Source organism: Cryptotermes secundus, unplaced genomic scaffold (genome assembly GCF_002891405.2).
Source record: "Cryptotermes secundus unplaced genomic scaffold, Csec_1.0 scaffold123, whole genome shotgun sequence".
Lineage (NCBI taxonomy): Eukaryota > Metazoa > Arthropoda > Insecta > Blattodea > Kalotermitidae > Cryptotermes > Cryptotermes secundus.
The window spans coordinates 543,658-562,196 of NW_019736394.1; the positions used below are offsets into that span (position 1 = coordinate 543,658).

Below are 18,539 nucleotides of genomic sequence, written 5' to 3' on the forward strand. Positions count from 1 at the left end.
CAACACAATACGTTGCACGCGTATGAACCGCTCTGCCTATCTACCTACGCGCAACATTCAAACCGGTCTACCTTATCTGCTGACATAGCTGACTGTATGGTCACCCACGCTGAAGCATAGCGCTGCATTCACAATGATGCATTTTGAAAATCTATTGTTACTCTGTAACTATTGAAAGTCGACCACAAGTTTATAAGGAAATTTTTTTGCAGGAAATAACCCCAGGAATATGTACCATAAGCCGGGGTAGAACTTCGTGAATCACCCTGTATATATATGTTTCAACAACATACTATTGCATTCTATCAAATTTCAACAAACTTTTTGGAACTATTATGGGATAATGGAAAAGTTCATTTATGGCCAAATAGAAAACGGGCTTTGTGAAAGTTATATTGCATCTTGTCATCCAGCATCAAACTAGGAATACTTCTAAAATAAAACTTCAAATAAATATTTATTTTTGAGCTGCACAGTTTCTCCTATTGGACAAAGTTATGGTCTGTGTTTTAGAGCATGGTGAATTTGGTTTAGCTTGCTTGCTTGCTTGGGTTTTTTTGATGAGCTGAGTGTTGTTGCAGGGTTCCTATCTATGACCTTGGTGCCATTCTTGACAGGCCGTGTGCCTGACATAACCATAGTTCCTATCAACATTAGCTATGATCGAACCTTGGAAGAGATATTGTTTGCATACGAGCTACTGGGGGTACCCAAACCAAAGGAATCCACTTCAGTAAGTTGACTGGTTGCTTCTTGTTGCAAACAAATTAACTGCATGCATTCTGGTGATAGCCCTTCTCCTCATGTTATGGTGAACATTTATTTGTAACGACACTTGGTCTAATAGCTGTTGACTAACCACCTACCTAATTGACTTCATGATGTGGGATCTTCCGTGAGTAGTAACAGAGCTGGAATAGTTATGTTTGTAGAACAGCTGGACTATGGGCAGGATTAGTGAGGAACTGGCGTTCAGTTCTTGGTGGAGGACAAGAAACTTCTCTTCTTTGCAACATCTGGACTGGCTCTGGAGCCCACCCTGCCACCTGCCACCTACCTCCTGCCTCATGCTTTTCCATGGTGTGAAATGGCTGGGTTGTGAACCTGATATGCATCCAGCTCCATCTAGTGCCAAGATGGAGATTAAATGGAGCTGTAGTTGACAGTTTGTATTATTGTCAAAGAATTTCCTGTGAAGGAACTTGGATGGTCATTCATCTTCACTAAAGACTACCATTTGACCTTACCAGAACTAATATGAGCCAGTTTTCATCTTCACCTATGATGGCTGACCAACACACAACAGAACTCCTGCCCCAGCAAGAACACTCAAAAGAGCCACAACCAACAAATCAAACAAAACAAAAAGCAACCATTTGCAACCAAAGGACACCCACATGAAATTGATGGTAACCCACATCACCAAAATAACCAGAGGCAACTACAGTAGGAGGAAAGAAAACTGCATTACAGTGAGCAGCAGAATCCTTAAGCATAACAACCTGTACACCTGGAGATGGCCATTTAGGCTGAAACATGTAGTGTCCAATGAAAGGAATATGAAGAAGGAATAGTGTGTGATGTTGCACATAGATGGCACAAAAGCTCCAAAGTCATTTCACCTAATTCCTTTAAGATCTAATTTAATGTCATCATATTCCATATATCATTGTTTCCCAAGTGGTCTCATCCCAAGAGTTTACCAACTAATTTTTGTGTTAAATTCTTGTTTCCTCATTCGTGACAATATGTCCTGGCCAGCTTACATTTCTTGATTTAATTGCCCTTTTAATATTAGGTTAATAGTAAAAATTGTGTAATTTTCTCAGTTTCCCTTTACTTCCTCTCTGCTGCCAAATATTCTTTCAGGAGTTTGTTATTAGACACCCACAATACTTATTCATTCCTCATTGAGAAGTTGCAATTCATGGGTGGCTAAGCCCAGTACATCATGTTGCCAGAACTTAATCTGAGATTACCTCAACCAACTGCACTTATCTCAGGTTATCTCAACCCAATTAGACCTAACTCAGCTACACAGTTGAGCAGCTAGCACCCTTGCTTCTTATTCAGTAAGTTCCAGGTACAAATCTCAGGCTAGAGACTGACTATCCTGACTGATGGGTGCCCCCCCCCCCCAGTGGTACCAGGGAAATACCGTAATAGCACCCTGAAGTAGGCTGCCCACCACTGCTTCTTTATGCTTACTTTCAGATTTATTATTCACTAATCATCACTTTATTTAATCATACATCATGCATAATCTTGGCAATTGAAAATGATGTATGAGCTAAGGAGGAACTAACAACGAATGGTTGGTAACCAAGCTGAATTTGATTTAACCTAACATAACCAAGTTCACATAACCTAAAACAGTTCATTCCTGCCTCATTTAAATTGTAACTTCTATAACATAAAACTGCAGTAATCTTAACATCATTTTGATTTTCCTACCTGTGAGTTACATTATAACACATTAAAGTTAGCTCCCTCGGGTTACGTGAAGGTATCCTAAGTTATTCTATATCTTGTGAAGTCTTCACATAGCTGGAATAGCTCACTTGGCATATGGACAACTGAGGTATCAGTCTGATTCCTGGTAGGGGCAGAATATATCTTACATCATTCATTCTACACACTCTTATTCCTTGTGGCTCGATATATTGTCCATAAGATATTTCTTTAAAGTATTGAGTCCTGTTTTCTTCTCTATTCTCTAGAGTCAAGACTTTAGAGCCCAGTCTGTATGCTGGCTATAAAATTTGTATTTAATTAACGCATTCAAATAAATTAGTTTCTCAGACATAACAATCCTTATTTGCATTAATAACCCACCAGCATGTAATGGAAAAATAGTAAAATCAGGGGCAGTCACATCACAGAATTCCTTTGTCCCTGTAGTTGGGTCAGTCAATCCAGTAAGTGTTATCATTCATGTGTATATTTCTATGTATATAGGTAATAAAGTGAATTCGTTGCTTCTGTCTATGTCTGGCAGTTGTGTCTCCTGTTCTCTGATGTGTTGGCTTTGACGTAGTGAGTTGTTTGTTATTGTATTTAATAAAGATTTATGTTTATTCTTTATTCCAGGGTTTGATAAAAGCCTTGAATATGCTGAATGAAAGATATGGAAAGGTGTACGTAGATTTTGCAGAACCACTCTCGGTGAGAGAACTCTTCCAGCTGAATGGGCTTCAGCGCTCTCTGCCTACTCCAGAGTCACCTCAGGATCAGCACACATTGTCAGCCAATGAGACAATGTTCTGTGTGGATGTGGCTCATCGAGTGGTACAGCAGCAGCAGCGCCATTCTGTGATCACTGCTTTTAATCTGATATCCATCATCCTTAACAACTCAGTGCTTGAGGGCTCTGGCCCACCTCTTTTAAATGAGGTGGTGGCAAATGTCTCCTGGTTGAAGTCTGTTATGGAGGTGTTAGGAGCTCTGATTGACATTCAAGGTAAGTAGCTACACAGTGCAGTCACTCCTTCCCTTTGTTGTTGTATGAATCAGTTACCAGCATCAGCTTTTTCAGTTAATATATCCTGTGGTCATTTCAGAATGAGTCTTCGTGTACCCCTTTTCGTTACTTACTCATGGAGCTGGGACCTTCTGGAGGAGCCGCCAATTCTGCAGCTACTCAAGAATTTCCCAGCATTTTATGGAACCTGAAGGTTCATTTCCATGTTCACAAGAGCCCTCCACTGCTCCCTATCCTGAGCCAGATCTATCCAATCCATGCCATTCCATCCATCCCATCTAAGATCCATTCTAATATTGTCCACCCACCTACGCCNTGGTTTTCCCAGTGGTCTCTTTCCTTCCGACTTTCCCACCGATATCCTATATGCATTCCTCCTGTCTACCATTCGTGCTAAGTGACCTGCTAATCTCATCCTCCTTGACTTGATCATTCTAATTATACTTGAAGAAGAGTAAACGTTATGAAGCTCCTCATTATGCAGTTTTCTCCAGCCTCCTGTCACTTCAGGAGGTTGGAGAAAACTTCCCGTCTTGTCTAATGATTTATAATTTCTATAAACTCGAAAGTTTCATACCCACACTTTTTAGAGTAAACGNAAACTGAATTCATTCCATGCACGGAAAAACTGTGCTAAAGAAAGCTGTCAAGGCATTTTCTTAGGCCATTTCAACTTATGCTTGACAGTGTATGAAGTACATCTCACCCCCCACCCCCTACAGGCTTAATGGATCTGTTTGGAGTAATGTACTTCACTTGAAGACCACTACACTAAACAATTATTCATATGGAGAAGTTTGTTCCTTGCTTTCTTGCGATGAATCTTTGGCACCAGTTTTGCATTTAATTATGCCACAAGAACTGTACATGGTAGTACTTGAATTTTTTGGTCACTTTGAAGTGCTTGATAAAATGTAATGGTTGAAGTCATGATTACTTTAATGTAAGTCCAGCTGATATTTTATTAGAATAATCTAATGCCACACTTGTGCCTTTGTAACATCCAGTAATTGACCATGCTTTAATTTACTGTGATTACTTTTATATCTAGACACTTAACCAAAATAAATATTTAATTTTGCTTGTTTATAGGAGTAAACACAGAGTAAACTAAGTCTATGTTCATGCCCAAGTATATAATAATAATTGTATTTACATCCATAACTGTATATGTTCGTGTCTTGTCTCTAGATTGCAGGATAACATAATTTCACTTTCCCAACTAACTGTCTGTTAGCCCTTGTTGTATAGCCTTGGCACACACCCAGTAGAGAACACTGCTTCCAAAATTCCCTCAATTGTGTGTGTATTGATTGCCCCAGAAACATGATTACCATACTGTTGCCTGGCAATAGGTGTCTCTTCTTGTTCCAATATTCTCCAGCTTTCAGCCATCATGTCAGTATTATAAAATTAACTGTCTGTTCTGTATGGGTTCATGGTTTCAGAAGTCTCAGAAACAATGATTTACTCACCTCATCTAGAACTGAGGTCAAGATTGATGGAACTGTAGCTTGCAGTTCCCCATGTGCCTTCATGGCATAGTGGATAATTACATAATTATGTACAGGGATAATTTAATGTTTGCACTGGTTTGCTATATATACTAGAATCAGATAATGTGATGAAATGGTAAACTGAACATAATTATGTGAACTGGAAGGTAATGTACTATTCTACATGAGTACTGAGGTGAGAGGGGTTGAGAGGCACAGAAGTACTGGCATCCCTTTCCACATACAAGCACAATGAAGTGAAATGAATTTCAGATGGTCCTGTTAATGTGGAGGTAGCCGTGAAAGAAGCCATTGCTGTCCACAAGTCTCTAGTTACACTGACACCAACCAACCACTTGAAGTTGATTAAAGTGCATACTACTGCTCACAGAGTGAACCCAGCTAAACTGAAAGGTTGGTGTTTGTCTTCATAGCTCTCCAACTTCTTTGATTTCTAAACATTTTTGCAACTTACAGTCAACTCTCGATTATCCGGGGGCGGATTAACCGGTTTGCGGCTTAACCGTGGCTACTGGGGCTTTTTTGAGGCTTATATGTTGTTTAACATTCATTCACTTTTGTTTCACATGGCGAGTTGTAACACTATTTTCGCACTAGTGTGAACCGAGCTCTGCATTCTTTGGTCCCGTTATGCTAACACAATGTTCTAGGGTAGGGGTGAAAGAATGCAAGGATTTGTGGAAAGTTTCAAGGACAGATACATCGCCCCAGTTAGTATCTTTGTATTGATCTTCAAGTGCGTTAGCAAAATGTCAGTCTGTAAAAGGAAGCGTGTTGTGTTAAGTATTCAACAGAAAAAGGAAAATGCCGTGAAAAAGTAAACGACAATATTAAATTTTTTTAAGTGTTAAGTGTGAATGTTCGTAAAAAGTGTTGGATGTTGTCGAAGACTGTGATTGAAATAACTAATTCATACTTCAGTGTAATGTAAAAAAAGTATTAAATAGGCCATGAGATGACATAAAAATGAGGTTGAATAAATTTAAATGCAGGTAGGCCTATAGTATTATGAAGGTACAGTATTACAGTACTACTTTTAATAAAATTTGTCTTAACCGGGTTTTCGATTAATCGTGATTTCCATCCCCACCATTATCCCGGATAATCGAGAGTTGACTGTATTTATAGGGGTATATTTGATTTCTTTCTTTGTTGCAAGATTTACTGAGTAGCACTGAAGAGTACATAAAAAATGGGGATAAAAGATGATAAATTTTAATACTAAATCAGTATTTAAAAGGGAAGAAAATAAAATGGTTAGGACACAAGAAAGAAATGGTTCATCATGCACCTAAAATCACAGGAACTCTGGTTGGAAGGTAAAAAAACTTGAAAGTCTTAGTTTGGTCTGTTAAATAAATAGGAAAGAATTGGTTGGCAGATTATAGTTTAACATGGGATGAAGGGCAGTGTTTTTGTAATTAATCCAAACAATTTGGAAGTGATTTGAGGAGGAAGATGACTCTGCCCCATGCATTATTTTTCTTTAGTTTGCTTCAGGATTTGTCTAGATAGTGAGTTTCTTATAGATGTATTTTAGAGAATTTTCCAGTAAAGGGCCTGTCAGTCTCCCTATATATAAATTTCCCCCCACATGGCAAAAGAATGTTACAATTGTGCTGTGCACCAAAGAAAAATAGCATATTTGTAAGAGTTTTTGGGTGGACAGTGTAAGAGTAGTTTAAAGTCACTATGAGTGGGTCAGAAGTGGTCAGATATTTTTAATGAAAGACCTCTAGACACCCCAAGAACTTCAACCACTGATGACATAATTATGAAGGTGGAATCAATTAGTTATGACAGACAAGTTAGGAGAATGGTGGTAATGTAGTCTCTATAGCGACTGGCTATGAGCTGGACGACCAAGGGGTCAGAGTTCAAGTCCCAGTAGGGTCAAGAATGTTCTCTTCTCCAAGTTGTCCAGACCGGCTCTGAGGTCCACCCAACCTCCTATCCAATGTGTACTGGGGGCTCTTTCCTGGGGGTAAAGTGGCCGGGGCGTGAAGCTGGCCACTTACCTGCAGCTAGTGCCAAAATCAAGAAAATGTGGATCTATGCATCCACTCCCCCATATGCCTTAATGGCTTAGTGCTTAAATCATTAAGCACAGGGACAACTTTACCTTTAGTAGAAAAGTTAGGTTCATCCACATTGCAGCTGGACTGAACTTTGCGTTACATTTTCGCGACAGTATTAAGTTTTGTAAAGTTATGAGATCAGTGTCAAAGCAGTTTAGACGACTACATTTCAAACAATTTGGAGATCACTTCACAGCATCTGTTGTGATGTCACAGTGAACAGGATGAAACATTGGTAGCGGGCTCTGAACTTGTAAGGAAATATCATGGCCACCAACAAGAAATTCAGAACTCAAGTTTCTGTCACTGAATTTATGTTGTCTTGTTTCTGGATTTTGAAGTACCAGACTACTACTCATAGTAGATTTTTCATGAACTCTGTGTTGCAGTAATTACTGTGATATGCTGTGTCATGCTCACAGCAAGTTGATATTGTGGCAAGTAGACCCATTGCTAGGCAACCATCATGAAACAAGCAACTATACAACAGCTGTTTCTAGGTGGTGGCCCCACCAATATACAAAAACACAGCAATTCCATGGCAGAAGGAGGATACAACAATAATGGGAAGCTGTGTTTTCTATGTGGTTCATGCTGAGATGTTAAAAACAGGACAAGTTAGGAGCTAGAGTCAGTGAAGAGTTGGTTGGTGAGTTAGTCAGAGAACTGAAGTTTGGTTGTTGTGAGCTGATGGTGTAAAAAGCTGGTAGCTGAGGCTGGTGATAGTTTGTGAATCCAGAGCAAGGGGAATGCCTGCTACCAAGCAACAGCTAGTGGTGAATGTAACAGACTGAGAACACTAGTCTGTGTATGACAGTGATTTTGTAAGGTACGGTCACGAATTGTGTGTTAAAAGTGTTCGGTAAATCTGATTACCAATCCAAACCCCATATGCTGTCATTCATATATGTGACAGTATTATATGTTAGAAAAAAGTGCAGATGTAGACTCCCGAAAGCTGTTCTCAATCTTAGTGATAGTGTCACAGAGACTGAAACAGACAGTTAAAGTTTGAATTGCATATCCATCCATCCTGCTGTTACATATCCAGAGTCTGCATGACTAATGAGATGGGTTTTGGATTTGATGATTGAATTTATTGGGCTCCGTGTGTGACTGGTTACAACAGTTCACAAATCACTATCTGATACACTGTCATTATCTTCCGACTGGACACTCCATTGTCCTTCTTTAGTTCTCATTCTGATTTGGTTCTGCTCTTTATATAGACTCTAGGCGGACCCATAGAAAACACTGCTTCCTCTATTGTTGCTTTTACAGTGCCATTTCATAACAACGGAAGTTATCCATTTTTTGCTGCAGGAATGTGTTCACTGAGTCATTCCCTAACAAAGGGTCTGCATGTCACAATATAGGTCTGATCTTGCATTTATCAGCTACAACATGTATGGACTACCGAAGGAGATTATACATGATCAGACGTTCTCATATGGGAACAGAGTGAAAGAGAATGGTGCAGATGTGGCTGCAGAATGAACAGATAGAGTTTCTTACAGCCTGAAAAAAACTTGTGTTTGGATATGGTGCGCTTAAGATCTGGGAGACTGTGTTGAAAACCAAAAGAATTCAAATGTTGCCTCTTTTCTGTGTATATTATTTTCTTAGTGGTAAGCGGTAGTGTAGTTGGTTGAGGCAGTATGCTACAAGCTGGAAGGTCGTGGGATCGAATCCTGATGAGGTCATTGGATTTTTTCTCAATTTACCTAATCCTTCCAGCTGCACTGTGGCCCTGGGGTTGACTCAGCCTCTAACAGAAATGAGTACCAGGAATATTCTTGGGGGTAAAGGGCGGCCGGCGCGTAGGGCTGACAACCTTACCACCATCTATGAGCCGATTGTCTAGAAAATGTGGGAACCTCAACATCTCACAACCCTATGGGTCTCCAAGGCCTGTTACAGAGATACCTTTACTTTTTTTTTATTTGCACTCACACCATTGTTGAAAATGTATCTCAAGGAAGGCTGAAATATACTGCATCATTTTTCAGGACACAGTATGTCTGAGCATACAATGGGTGTGGCAGTGCCCATGGTAATGATACAGCATTATTTAAACCCATGCCTTCACTACCTCATTGGTCCAGCTTTGGTTACACTTGTTATGTGGCATCTTGATGATGCAGTGGAAATCACAAGAGGTAAGTACAACAGACCACACAAACAGCTCTTGGAGAGGGGCAGGATGAGGTAGAACTCTCCTCTGGTGCAGACTGAGATCAGTGTGGCACAAAAACGTTGCTGCTAGCTTCCTGTGAAGCCTGCAGCTTTAGGACAACAGGTATCTTTTGAATCAATACAGATTTTGAGCCAGAAATACCCCACATGATAATTTAAGTTTTTCCATTGCCACATTTCATACACACTGCACTTCTGTCACCTGTCGTGAGCTTTTCTGAAGGAAAAGTTTCATAATCATCCAGCTTCAGGATTTCATACTGATGTGCTTTGGCATGATTTGATATTAAAGTTTGCATAAATCTGGATCTGTTTTAGCTAAACTACCTTGCTTTTTTACATAAGATTTGAGGTTTGTATGGCAGGGGTTATGAAGAGGTCTTTCTTCTGGATTATAACTCCAATATACTGAGCTAACCCAACCCCAAATTTAGGGAATATAAAAACAACTTACCTTGGCCAACAAAGTGTGGATTGCACTGCCTGATTGGGAGGCACGAACAAACCCAAACAGTTTTAGAGTTTTAGAGTAATAACCAGATAGAATTAACAGGTTGATCTTCTGAAGGCAGATATCTGCAAGCAGTGTGTGTGGAGGAACATCTGCTGGCCCTGTCGAGGGTTAACAGTAGGGGTGCATGTGCACAGGATATATAGCCAAAACAGTGATCAAGGTGAAAGGCCTATATGCAGCCATGTGTTAGATCCTTCTGGCATGCTTCCTTTCTTCACATTTAAAAGAGTGCAGAATTTTGCCGTGACAGCTCAACTCATGCTATTCTCTGCTGTGTTGCAGGCGATCTGTTCCAGAATTTTAACTTCCTGAGATTGCTGTTCGCCTATGAATTTGCCTTTTATGCAGCTTGGGCAGAGAAGGTGAGTTCAACATTCTCTGTTTTGAAGATAAATGTTCTCATGAATCATTATTCCTATCCCTTATTATTACTTGGTTGCTATAAACCCCAAGAGAGTGTAGGTCATTAAGAATTCACTAGGTGCTGTTTTACAACTATATAATATTGTAACGTGGATGGCCAGAACATTTCAAGTATCAACGACCTGTAAACAACCTTCAGTTGAGTGTGTTACAACAATAGGCTGAATGTTTATAGCTCAGGCAACAGCCAGCACATCAATGAAGTCACTGGCTAGGAATCATGTGACTTGTTTTCTGTAGGTCTGTGCCCAAGCTTTATAAGGGACAACAAAGTCTGTTTGCAGTCAGTTGTAAGCTGGAGGAGGGAAGTAGAAGCTACAAGGCAGTTGAGGGTACACGGATGAGAATGGAGCATGTCCTTAGTGAATTACGAAGATTTTTTGAGTACAGATTGGGACAGAGGAGTACAAAGTGACTGAAGACAAGAAGACTTCGTAGTGATTCGAAGTGATAGTTTCTGTGTTGAGATCCATTGCTAGGAGACGACTACTGGAAACAGAATACTAGTGTGTGTGCAGCAGTGAACTGGGAAGTGTGTAAATCAGTGATAGTGCTGTATTGGCTGTAATTAAGTGTAATTAAGAGTGAGTGTGTAACCGAAGTGCTAATGAATCCAATCATCTGAAGTAGAACCAGTCATTTTTGTCGTGCTTACCGCCCTACATGTGAAGTTGCCAGTCTTCAGGCTGAGATTCAAACCAGAGACCCCTGCATGTGAAGTATGAGTGCCAACCACTTGCCCACAGTATTTGATGGTGAAGCTCAACAAGTCAGAAACACAGCCAGGGGTTCAGGAAGGGCAAAATATTTTTGAGTAAGCATCTTGTTGAAGTCATGTCTTAGTTCTCAGTCAGTCACAGTTTGAATCAGTCTTTGTCAACAGCATTGTCATCATTTTAAAGTGTAGAAACTGATGAATGTGAAGGAATCTGTCACATTTCATTGTTCTGCCATAAGAACTGCAAAGAACTTCAGGCTGTCACTTAATCCCCCAAAACAGGAATATTTCAGATTCAGTAACGTCAGGTTACTTTAAAAGATCCGTTGTCATGAGTATAAGTGTCCCATAATTTTGGTTGGGTCTGCTTCACCAGCAGAAGGATAACAGTCGTGGAATACAACATTAAAATCCTGTATGGAGTCAAGTGCTTTTTGATCTCAAGGTACCATGTTCTGACTTTTATCGGATGTGTCACCAATAAATTGATGGGCATTCCTCTTTATCCCTTCTCTTGCTTCTCACTTGGATACTTGGATCCAAAATGGGAAGTGTGTCCTCAGGGTTGCTCTTAGAATAGAAATAGGAACCCCTTCACTCATTTACTGTTGCATATTGAAAACAAACTACTTGGCTTTAGTCTGCAAGTTAACAATACCGACTGAGCGACCGCTGCTTGTTGGCGAAGTTAGTGCCAACTTTAGTGGATAGAGTGTGTCGCGTGGTCAGTGCAACGGATCCCCACAGCTGTTAATCTCGGTTTTCTAGACCGGAGCCTTGTATTTCCTTGAAATAGCTCCTCAGTTATCCTCACAAGGCTCTAGTGGACCCCGTTCCAGACCTACTACTTCTCAGAAAATCTGGTAGCCCTCGGAATCGAACCTGGGACCTCTGGATCTGTAACCAGGAACTCTGATCACTAGACCACAGAGGCAGTCAAACAGTATTATCTCCACTATATTGGTAGCTAACATACCGGGCTACTATAGAGTTTTCAAACTTTCCAACATATTTAAAAAATGTGCAATATACTGGGTGTTCCTAAAAGAATGGTGGGGTCTCATTGCCATATATCTACATCAGTTTTTGGTGATGAAAAGCAAAATGTATACGGATTCATAACACGGCTCTCAAATTTTCATTTTGTATATCGCGTTCTTTCCTAGTTCCATTTCCGACAGTTAGGAGGCGTGAAATGTAAGATGGCGACCCAGCAGGAGAAGGGCTATTGCGTGCTGAGATTTGAGGTGTCTAAATCCATCGTTACAGTGCTCCGTGAATTTTGTGTACGTTTTCAGAAGGAGGCGCCGCATGAAAACAACATTCGCAGATGGTACCGGCAGTTTGTGGACAGTGGATGTCTCTATAAAGACAAAGAGTTCTGGGCGGCCACGTGTGCCACATGCAGACGTGGAAAGAGTGAGGGAGACGTATCAGAGAAGCCCAAGAAAATCATTACGTAGAGGAAGCAGAGAATTGCTTGTTGGGGTACGTGAAGGACATGGTTTATGTACCCCCATTGCCCCAATCGCTCCAGGATCTCTGAAATAGAATCAATCATGCTGTGGAGACCATCACACCTGAAATGCTGCGGGGGGTGTGGCAGCAATTCGACTATCGCATTGATGTGTGCCGGGTAACGAAAGGTGCGCACATAGAGGCACTTTGATGGATGTACATAAAATTTGGACAGTTAAGCTTTCGATTGACACATGTTATGATTGTACATGGTAAGAAATATGAAATATCTAAAACCTCACCATTCTTTTAGTAACATCCTGTATATGTGTGAAAGTAATCAAAATGATTGTAAAGGACTGTAGACTAAGCCATGTTTATAAAGAATGGTTATTCTATGTATATATAAGTGGATTTATTCTTAATAACACAATTTTTATTTGGAGTAGTGTAAAAGTATAATAAATACAATATAATTTACAATGTTTTGCACTTTGCAGTATTTAAATCCCAGTTGAATGTAGACAGGCTTATTATGTTCCAAGAATTTAATTGGTGACTGAAAGACCATATGGTGTTGAGTATATTAGCAGAATGCGGTATAAATTCTAGTACATGCCTGTGCTTATTTGTTGGTAGTCTTACCCTGACACTGACTGCTGTTGCAGGAGTTTGATGATGCAGTGAAGCAGCTGGAAATGCTGAGTGTTGTGGAGCCCACCAAGTCTGATAGATTGAAACTGGGCAACCACAGGAAGCTGCAGATTCTGCTCTTAAACCTGCTGCAACCATTTCTGGAGGGCTACCTGACTGTGTGTCAGTTACTGCAACAGGTATGTTGGACGCCAGAATCATTTTTAAAATGGTGGCAGTAGGGGAAATCCCAGTGCCCTCATCACTGCTCTTGAGGCTGTAACCAGTCACATTAATAAAATTAAGTTGTCCCTTTTTTAATTAAGTATCATGCTATGAAGAAGTATGGGAGAGTGGAGGTATACATCCACATTCTTAACCTCAGCACTAGATCATCAGCTTCATGCATCTGGCACTTCACTCTTGGAAGAGCTCCCAGTATCCATTTGATAGGAGGCTCTGTGACACTCAGAACCAAACTGAACAGTGCTGAACAGAGAATATCTCTTGTCTTGAACCAAATTCCTTTGTGGGCCATCCCACAGCATAATCCAGCTGAGCACCTCATCATCACATTGTCTGTTTTATTTAATTGGTGACATGGCTAGCGAGCAGTTTCACTTTAAGTTCCTAAGCACACAATAATATGTTTACAGTTTGTTGAAGTTCCAAGTATTTTGGTATGTGAAGTTATAAACAAGCAACAGCCATGTGCTCTGTTCAGGAGCTTGCTTCATGAGTTGACTTTTGTGTGTTACTTCAGACACTCCTGGCATATGGTGGTTTATGTCTCAGTCAGTAGTTGACAGAATATCATTATATAGACCAAGAACACCGTTAATTACACTATGAATCCCGTAATTTCTGAAGATTGAAGTACAGTTTAAAATTTTAAGGGAATGTGTTTGTTTCCCAGTTTATACTGACATATTGAATATTTCAGACTGCTTCAGATCCATGCTCTGAGAGTCTGCTATTAACGTCTACACAGCGGAGAGTGGAGGAGCTGCTGGGATCTGGCATTATCTTGCACCCCTATGCTTTATCACTTGATATGCATTCAGCTGCATTACAAGCATTGACAGCCCTCCAGGCAGTGAACAGGCTTAAGAGGTGAGCCACTGCAGCACGGTAGATTGGTCTGTAAGTAGTGTAATTACAGAGCTCTGTAATATCAGATGAGCTGCTGGTTGTGTGTGATGAAGCAGTTTGGAATCAGATAGGTTTGATTTATGGCAGAGAAGTACCATTTTGCTTGTACTCTGTTGTCAACTTCATTTTGGTGTAATGTGTAGAATTTTATAATTTTTATGAGAAGCAGCCCCATCATTGAAAAATATCTTTCTTTATATGTAATGCTGTTTTTTAAACAGTTTCTTGGAAGCCAAAACTGTGTTGCTGTGGAATGTATGTCCATGTCTTTTTACAAGAAGAAATAAAAAGTAAGAAAAAATCTGCATGTAGCATGTTTCTGACACTTTTATGATTAGCACATCCAATTTAGCCAAAAATGGTATATTTTGTATGTGGTATAAAAACAATTAAAATTTGTGTGGTCTTAATTTAATTTGGGTTTACAGAGTGTAATGTTTTGTTCACAGAAATGGTATGGTTCTGTATCAGGCTCAAACAAGAAAACTGCTAGAGGTCACTCAGAAACTAGGCAAGTACAAGTTCTGTCATGACCTCAGTGCTGTAATTTCACTGTTCATTTCTATTGTTTAGCTGTGTCTCTCAGACTTGAGGATACAATATGAAATGAATCAGGAAGTCATGATAGAATACTGTGCAAATATATTGTGCCATGACAGCTGAAAGCCAGAATAATGAAATGAATAGATGCAACCATTGCTAGGCAAAGTCACAGTAAACATGTGTATGGCAGTGAATAAACAGGCAACAGTAGAGAGTTGTGTTTTCTGTGCAGCCATTGCTAGGCTGCAGCGTGGTAAACACATGTCTGCAGCACTGAACACAACACTGGAGGAGCCTTTTTCAGCAGTGTCTTCTACACAGTCTGTGTAAAAATTATATAACAACCAACTGGACAAGCCAATCAGTCTTGAGTTTCTTTGTTAGCAGCCACTACCTAACAATGACTGTATAACAAGCAGAAGACTTAAATTCTGTTCAATTGAAGTAGATAATGAACTGCTGGAGCTAGGTACGTGAAATTTGATAGGGTTGTAGGCGATATTGTTTATGATTCAACAATTGCAAATATGGCGACAGTGTACATCTTTGAAGTTATGCAGACAAATATGTAGACAGAAGGTGTGATTAAGTAATAAATTCTTCCCAAAAATAAAATTAAACTAAACAGGAAGACGTGCAGATGCAGTGACAGTTGCAGCAACATAATAATGACATCAGCCGTGGTTGTTCAGAATTGGCCATTTGTTTATTCATTTATTGCATAGCAATGACTGTCCTCGTTTGTTCCAAGGTTTCTGATTAGCTGCAAAATAGTGCAGGGACATGGGTGCTAGGCCTCATATGTGGAGTGTTTTTTTTTTTAATATCTTTAATGTTTATCTTATCTCACAGATGATTTATGCTGTGCTTGGTTTATATATCATATATTGTGTTTGTGCTGGTATCTGAGATAGGGACTAGCTCTGTTGATTGAGACCAAGGGAGCAGGTTTCACTTGAAGATGGAGACAGAATCCAGTCCCCAAAACGTTGTTTTTTAAATTAAAAAAAAAAAGCAAGACGATGGGTAATATCCAGAAACACAGCAACCGTATTTCTTTTCAAGTTTGAAATTAAATGCAGCTACTAAAATTTGCATCCACCAGCATTTGTGAATGTAATTCTGTGTGTGTATAGAGACCTTGCATATCCTGACCTAGGAAAAGTGTCTTCATGGTAAGACAAAGAACTGAAACATAGCTGTTAATGCACTAATATGGGACATATGCCCCGGAATAAAGTTTATTGGAAGAGAAATTGTGAACTGCATTCACAGATGCCATGTCTGTTTCATAATATAATTTTAACAGTATACCTGATACTTGAACAGATGGCTGTGGGAACTTGTGTATGAGAAACATGAACTGGAAGGAATAGAATGAGGAACAAGGTAATGGCACAGCAGGCTTAGGAGAAGAAGGAAAATTATCAATTTTAGACACGATTGTTTAGGAGAAGGTTACCACAGGTTCACTGTTCTCTTTAACTGCATAGTTTAACACTTTCACTGCCTTGAACAAGCCTGTCTAAAACTATGACAGAGAATTTCACCATTTAAAATTTTGCTTTAACAGGAACAATTTTTCTTCCAGAAAATGCTTTGAATAAGTGGCTTCCTCCTCTGTTGCTGGATGGTGATTTGTTGGTCATTTGTAGAGTGTTTGCTGTTCACATCATTACTGTGAAACATTGCCATGCTAGCAGTTAAGCGAACAGCAGAGGTGTAGGGTCTGTAGGTGTTCATTCTTATTTATTTTGATATGGGAAATTACGAATACTTGTTCAGTAGTCTAGAGGTCAGCTTTCCTGGCTACAGATCCAGAGGTCTGGGTTTGATTCCCGTCACTACCAGATTTTTCTGATAAGTAGTGGGTGTGGAATGGTGTCCACTCAGCCTCATGATGATAATTGAGGAGCTATTTCAAGGAAATACCAGCTCCGGTCTAGAAAACCGAAATTAACATCTGGGGATTCATTGTGTTGACCATGCCACATCCTCTTCCCAACAAGCGGCAGTTGCTCGGTCAATATAGTTCTCTTGCGAACTAAAATCGCGGAGTTTGCGTGTTGTTTGTGCATTGTTCATTTACCTGTTGAATGCTATTTCCGGTGACTGCCTCTGTGGTCTAGTGGTCAGAGCTCCTGGGTTTGATTCCCAGCGTTACCAGATTTTCTGATAAGTAGTGGGTCTGGAACGGGGTCCACTCAGCCATGTGAGGATAACTGAGGAGTTATTTCAAAGAAATAGCAGCTCCAATGTAGAAAACCAAGATTAACAGCCATGGGTCTCCATTACGCAGACCAGATGACACCCTCTGTCCGCAAAAGTTGTCACTAACTTCCCTGACAAGCGGTGGTCACTCGGTTGGTATAGTTCGCTTGTGGACTACAGACCATGGAGTTGGTTTTTTGTTTTGTTTTCTGCTATTTCAAAGATATCCTGGACTGGCACAGACTGGAGTGTATTGTCTGAAGTATCTTCTGTGCAGGTTGCATTATTTTTTTAGCATACACAATCTCTCCTCATATGACAAACATTTTGAGGTATCTGTGTATTTCTACCAGTCCTGATTAGTTGGTGATCTAAGGAATACTCAGCAGTTAGAAGATTAACCCACGTAATAATAACATACTGTTTCGGCCTAAAGGGTTTCATATGAACCATATGCCTAATTCAAGAGATGTTAATTTCTGTGCAAATGTGGATTCCTTAAATACATGTTGTATCTGTTTCCCTTACAGAGAACTTGAAGTTCCAGTCTGAAGAGAAGTTCCACCCAAGCAGCACAGGTTTCAGGCATTTTGTGATTGATGGGAGCCAGCAGGCAAAGCTTTAGTAACAACTGCTAAATCCTCTTGTAATTCTTTGTGTGTTTCTCTTTAATGTGAATATTTTTGCTTGTATGTGTGCACATCTGTGGCACCTTGTGTGTCTATATCATGGCAACTTCTATGAGTTTTGAGCAGACTAGATGTTCATAGAATATTTTTATTTTTAATGTTTGCATCCTGTTGTGTGAGTATAACTGATAATACAAATTCCACTGTCAGCGCAACTATAATTTATTAACTTATGTTCCACTACATGTTTCAACCCTTAGGCCGTCTACACACGGAGCTACTCAAAATAAACTGATTAGTGACGCAAGTTACTAACGAGTCTGCAATGAGTCACTTCCAATGTGTCTGAATGGAACACCACACACGGCGCTACTGATCACTAACGCGTTACNAATTTTAAAATGTGTATACAATTCAATAAGGAAAATGTGAATCACAACACCTGAGGATGACACTATAAAGTTCGAAACATGTAGCAGAACAGACATTAATAAATTATAGTTGCACTAACAGTGAAATTTGTGTTATTAGTTCATAGTATATGTTGAAACAGATTTTTGCTTGTTTGGCACCTGATGGTCTTTGAGACCCAGTTTTGAGCAAGAGTTAACCAGGGCCTAAAGGGTTGACAGAATCAACACTCTTAACAGATCTCAAGGATTTGGGATCAAATGGCAGTGGGAATCATTGGGATAGGATGTGTTGTGTGGTATTGCTGAATCACGAAGGGAAGAAAGTATTGAATATTTTACAAAATTCAGGGACCTTCTATTATATACATTGATTTTTTATTATTGCTTTATGTAACACATCACAGTACCTGAGAAACTGACAGTGGGTCATTATAAATGCATCTCTTATCAAATAGATAAACAGTTTGTGTAAAACACAATTATTGGCATTAAATGCCTAGAGAAATACAAGATAATTTGATAGTCATAATATACAATATGTGCTTCAGACTTTCTACCAATAACAAAATGATA

The 18,539-nt window shown here is 39.7% G+C and overlaps 1 protein-coding gene across 6 annotated transcripts in view; it reads left to right on the forward strand.

Annotated features, from left to right (window-relative positions):
- The window catches only part of LOC111869804 (dihydroxyacetone phosphate acyltransferase), an 81,144-nt gene extending 63,203 nt beyond the window's left edge, over nt 1-17,941 (forward strand). For all 6 annotated transcript variants that reach the window (XM_023861578.2, XM_023861577.2, XM_023861584.1 and 3 more), the window contains exons 6-14: nt 582-733; nt 3,091-3,460; nt 5,251-5,391; nt 9,086-9,235; nt 10,069-10,148; nt 13,054-13,218; nt 13,962-14,131; nt 14,620-14,681; nt 17,455-17,941. In XM_023861578.2, the coding sequence (XP_023717346.1) occupies nt 582-733; nt 3,091-3,460; nt 5,251-5,391; nt 9,086-9,235; nt 10,069-10,148; nt 13,054-13,218; nt 13,962-14,131; nt 14,620-14,681; nt 17,455-17,549 (1,385 nt within the window). In that variant the 3' untranslated portion in view covers nt 17,550-17,941. The remainder of the gene's footprint in view (nt 1-581; nt 734-3,090; nt 3,461-5,250; nt 5,392-9,085; nt 9,236-10,068; nt 10,149-13,053; nt 13,219-13,961; nt 14,132-14,619; nt 14,682-17,454) is intronic.
- The last annotated feature ends 598 nt before the right edge of the window (nt 17,942-18,539 follow it).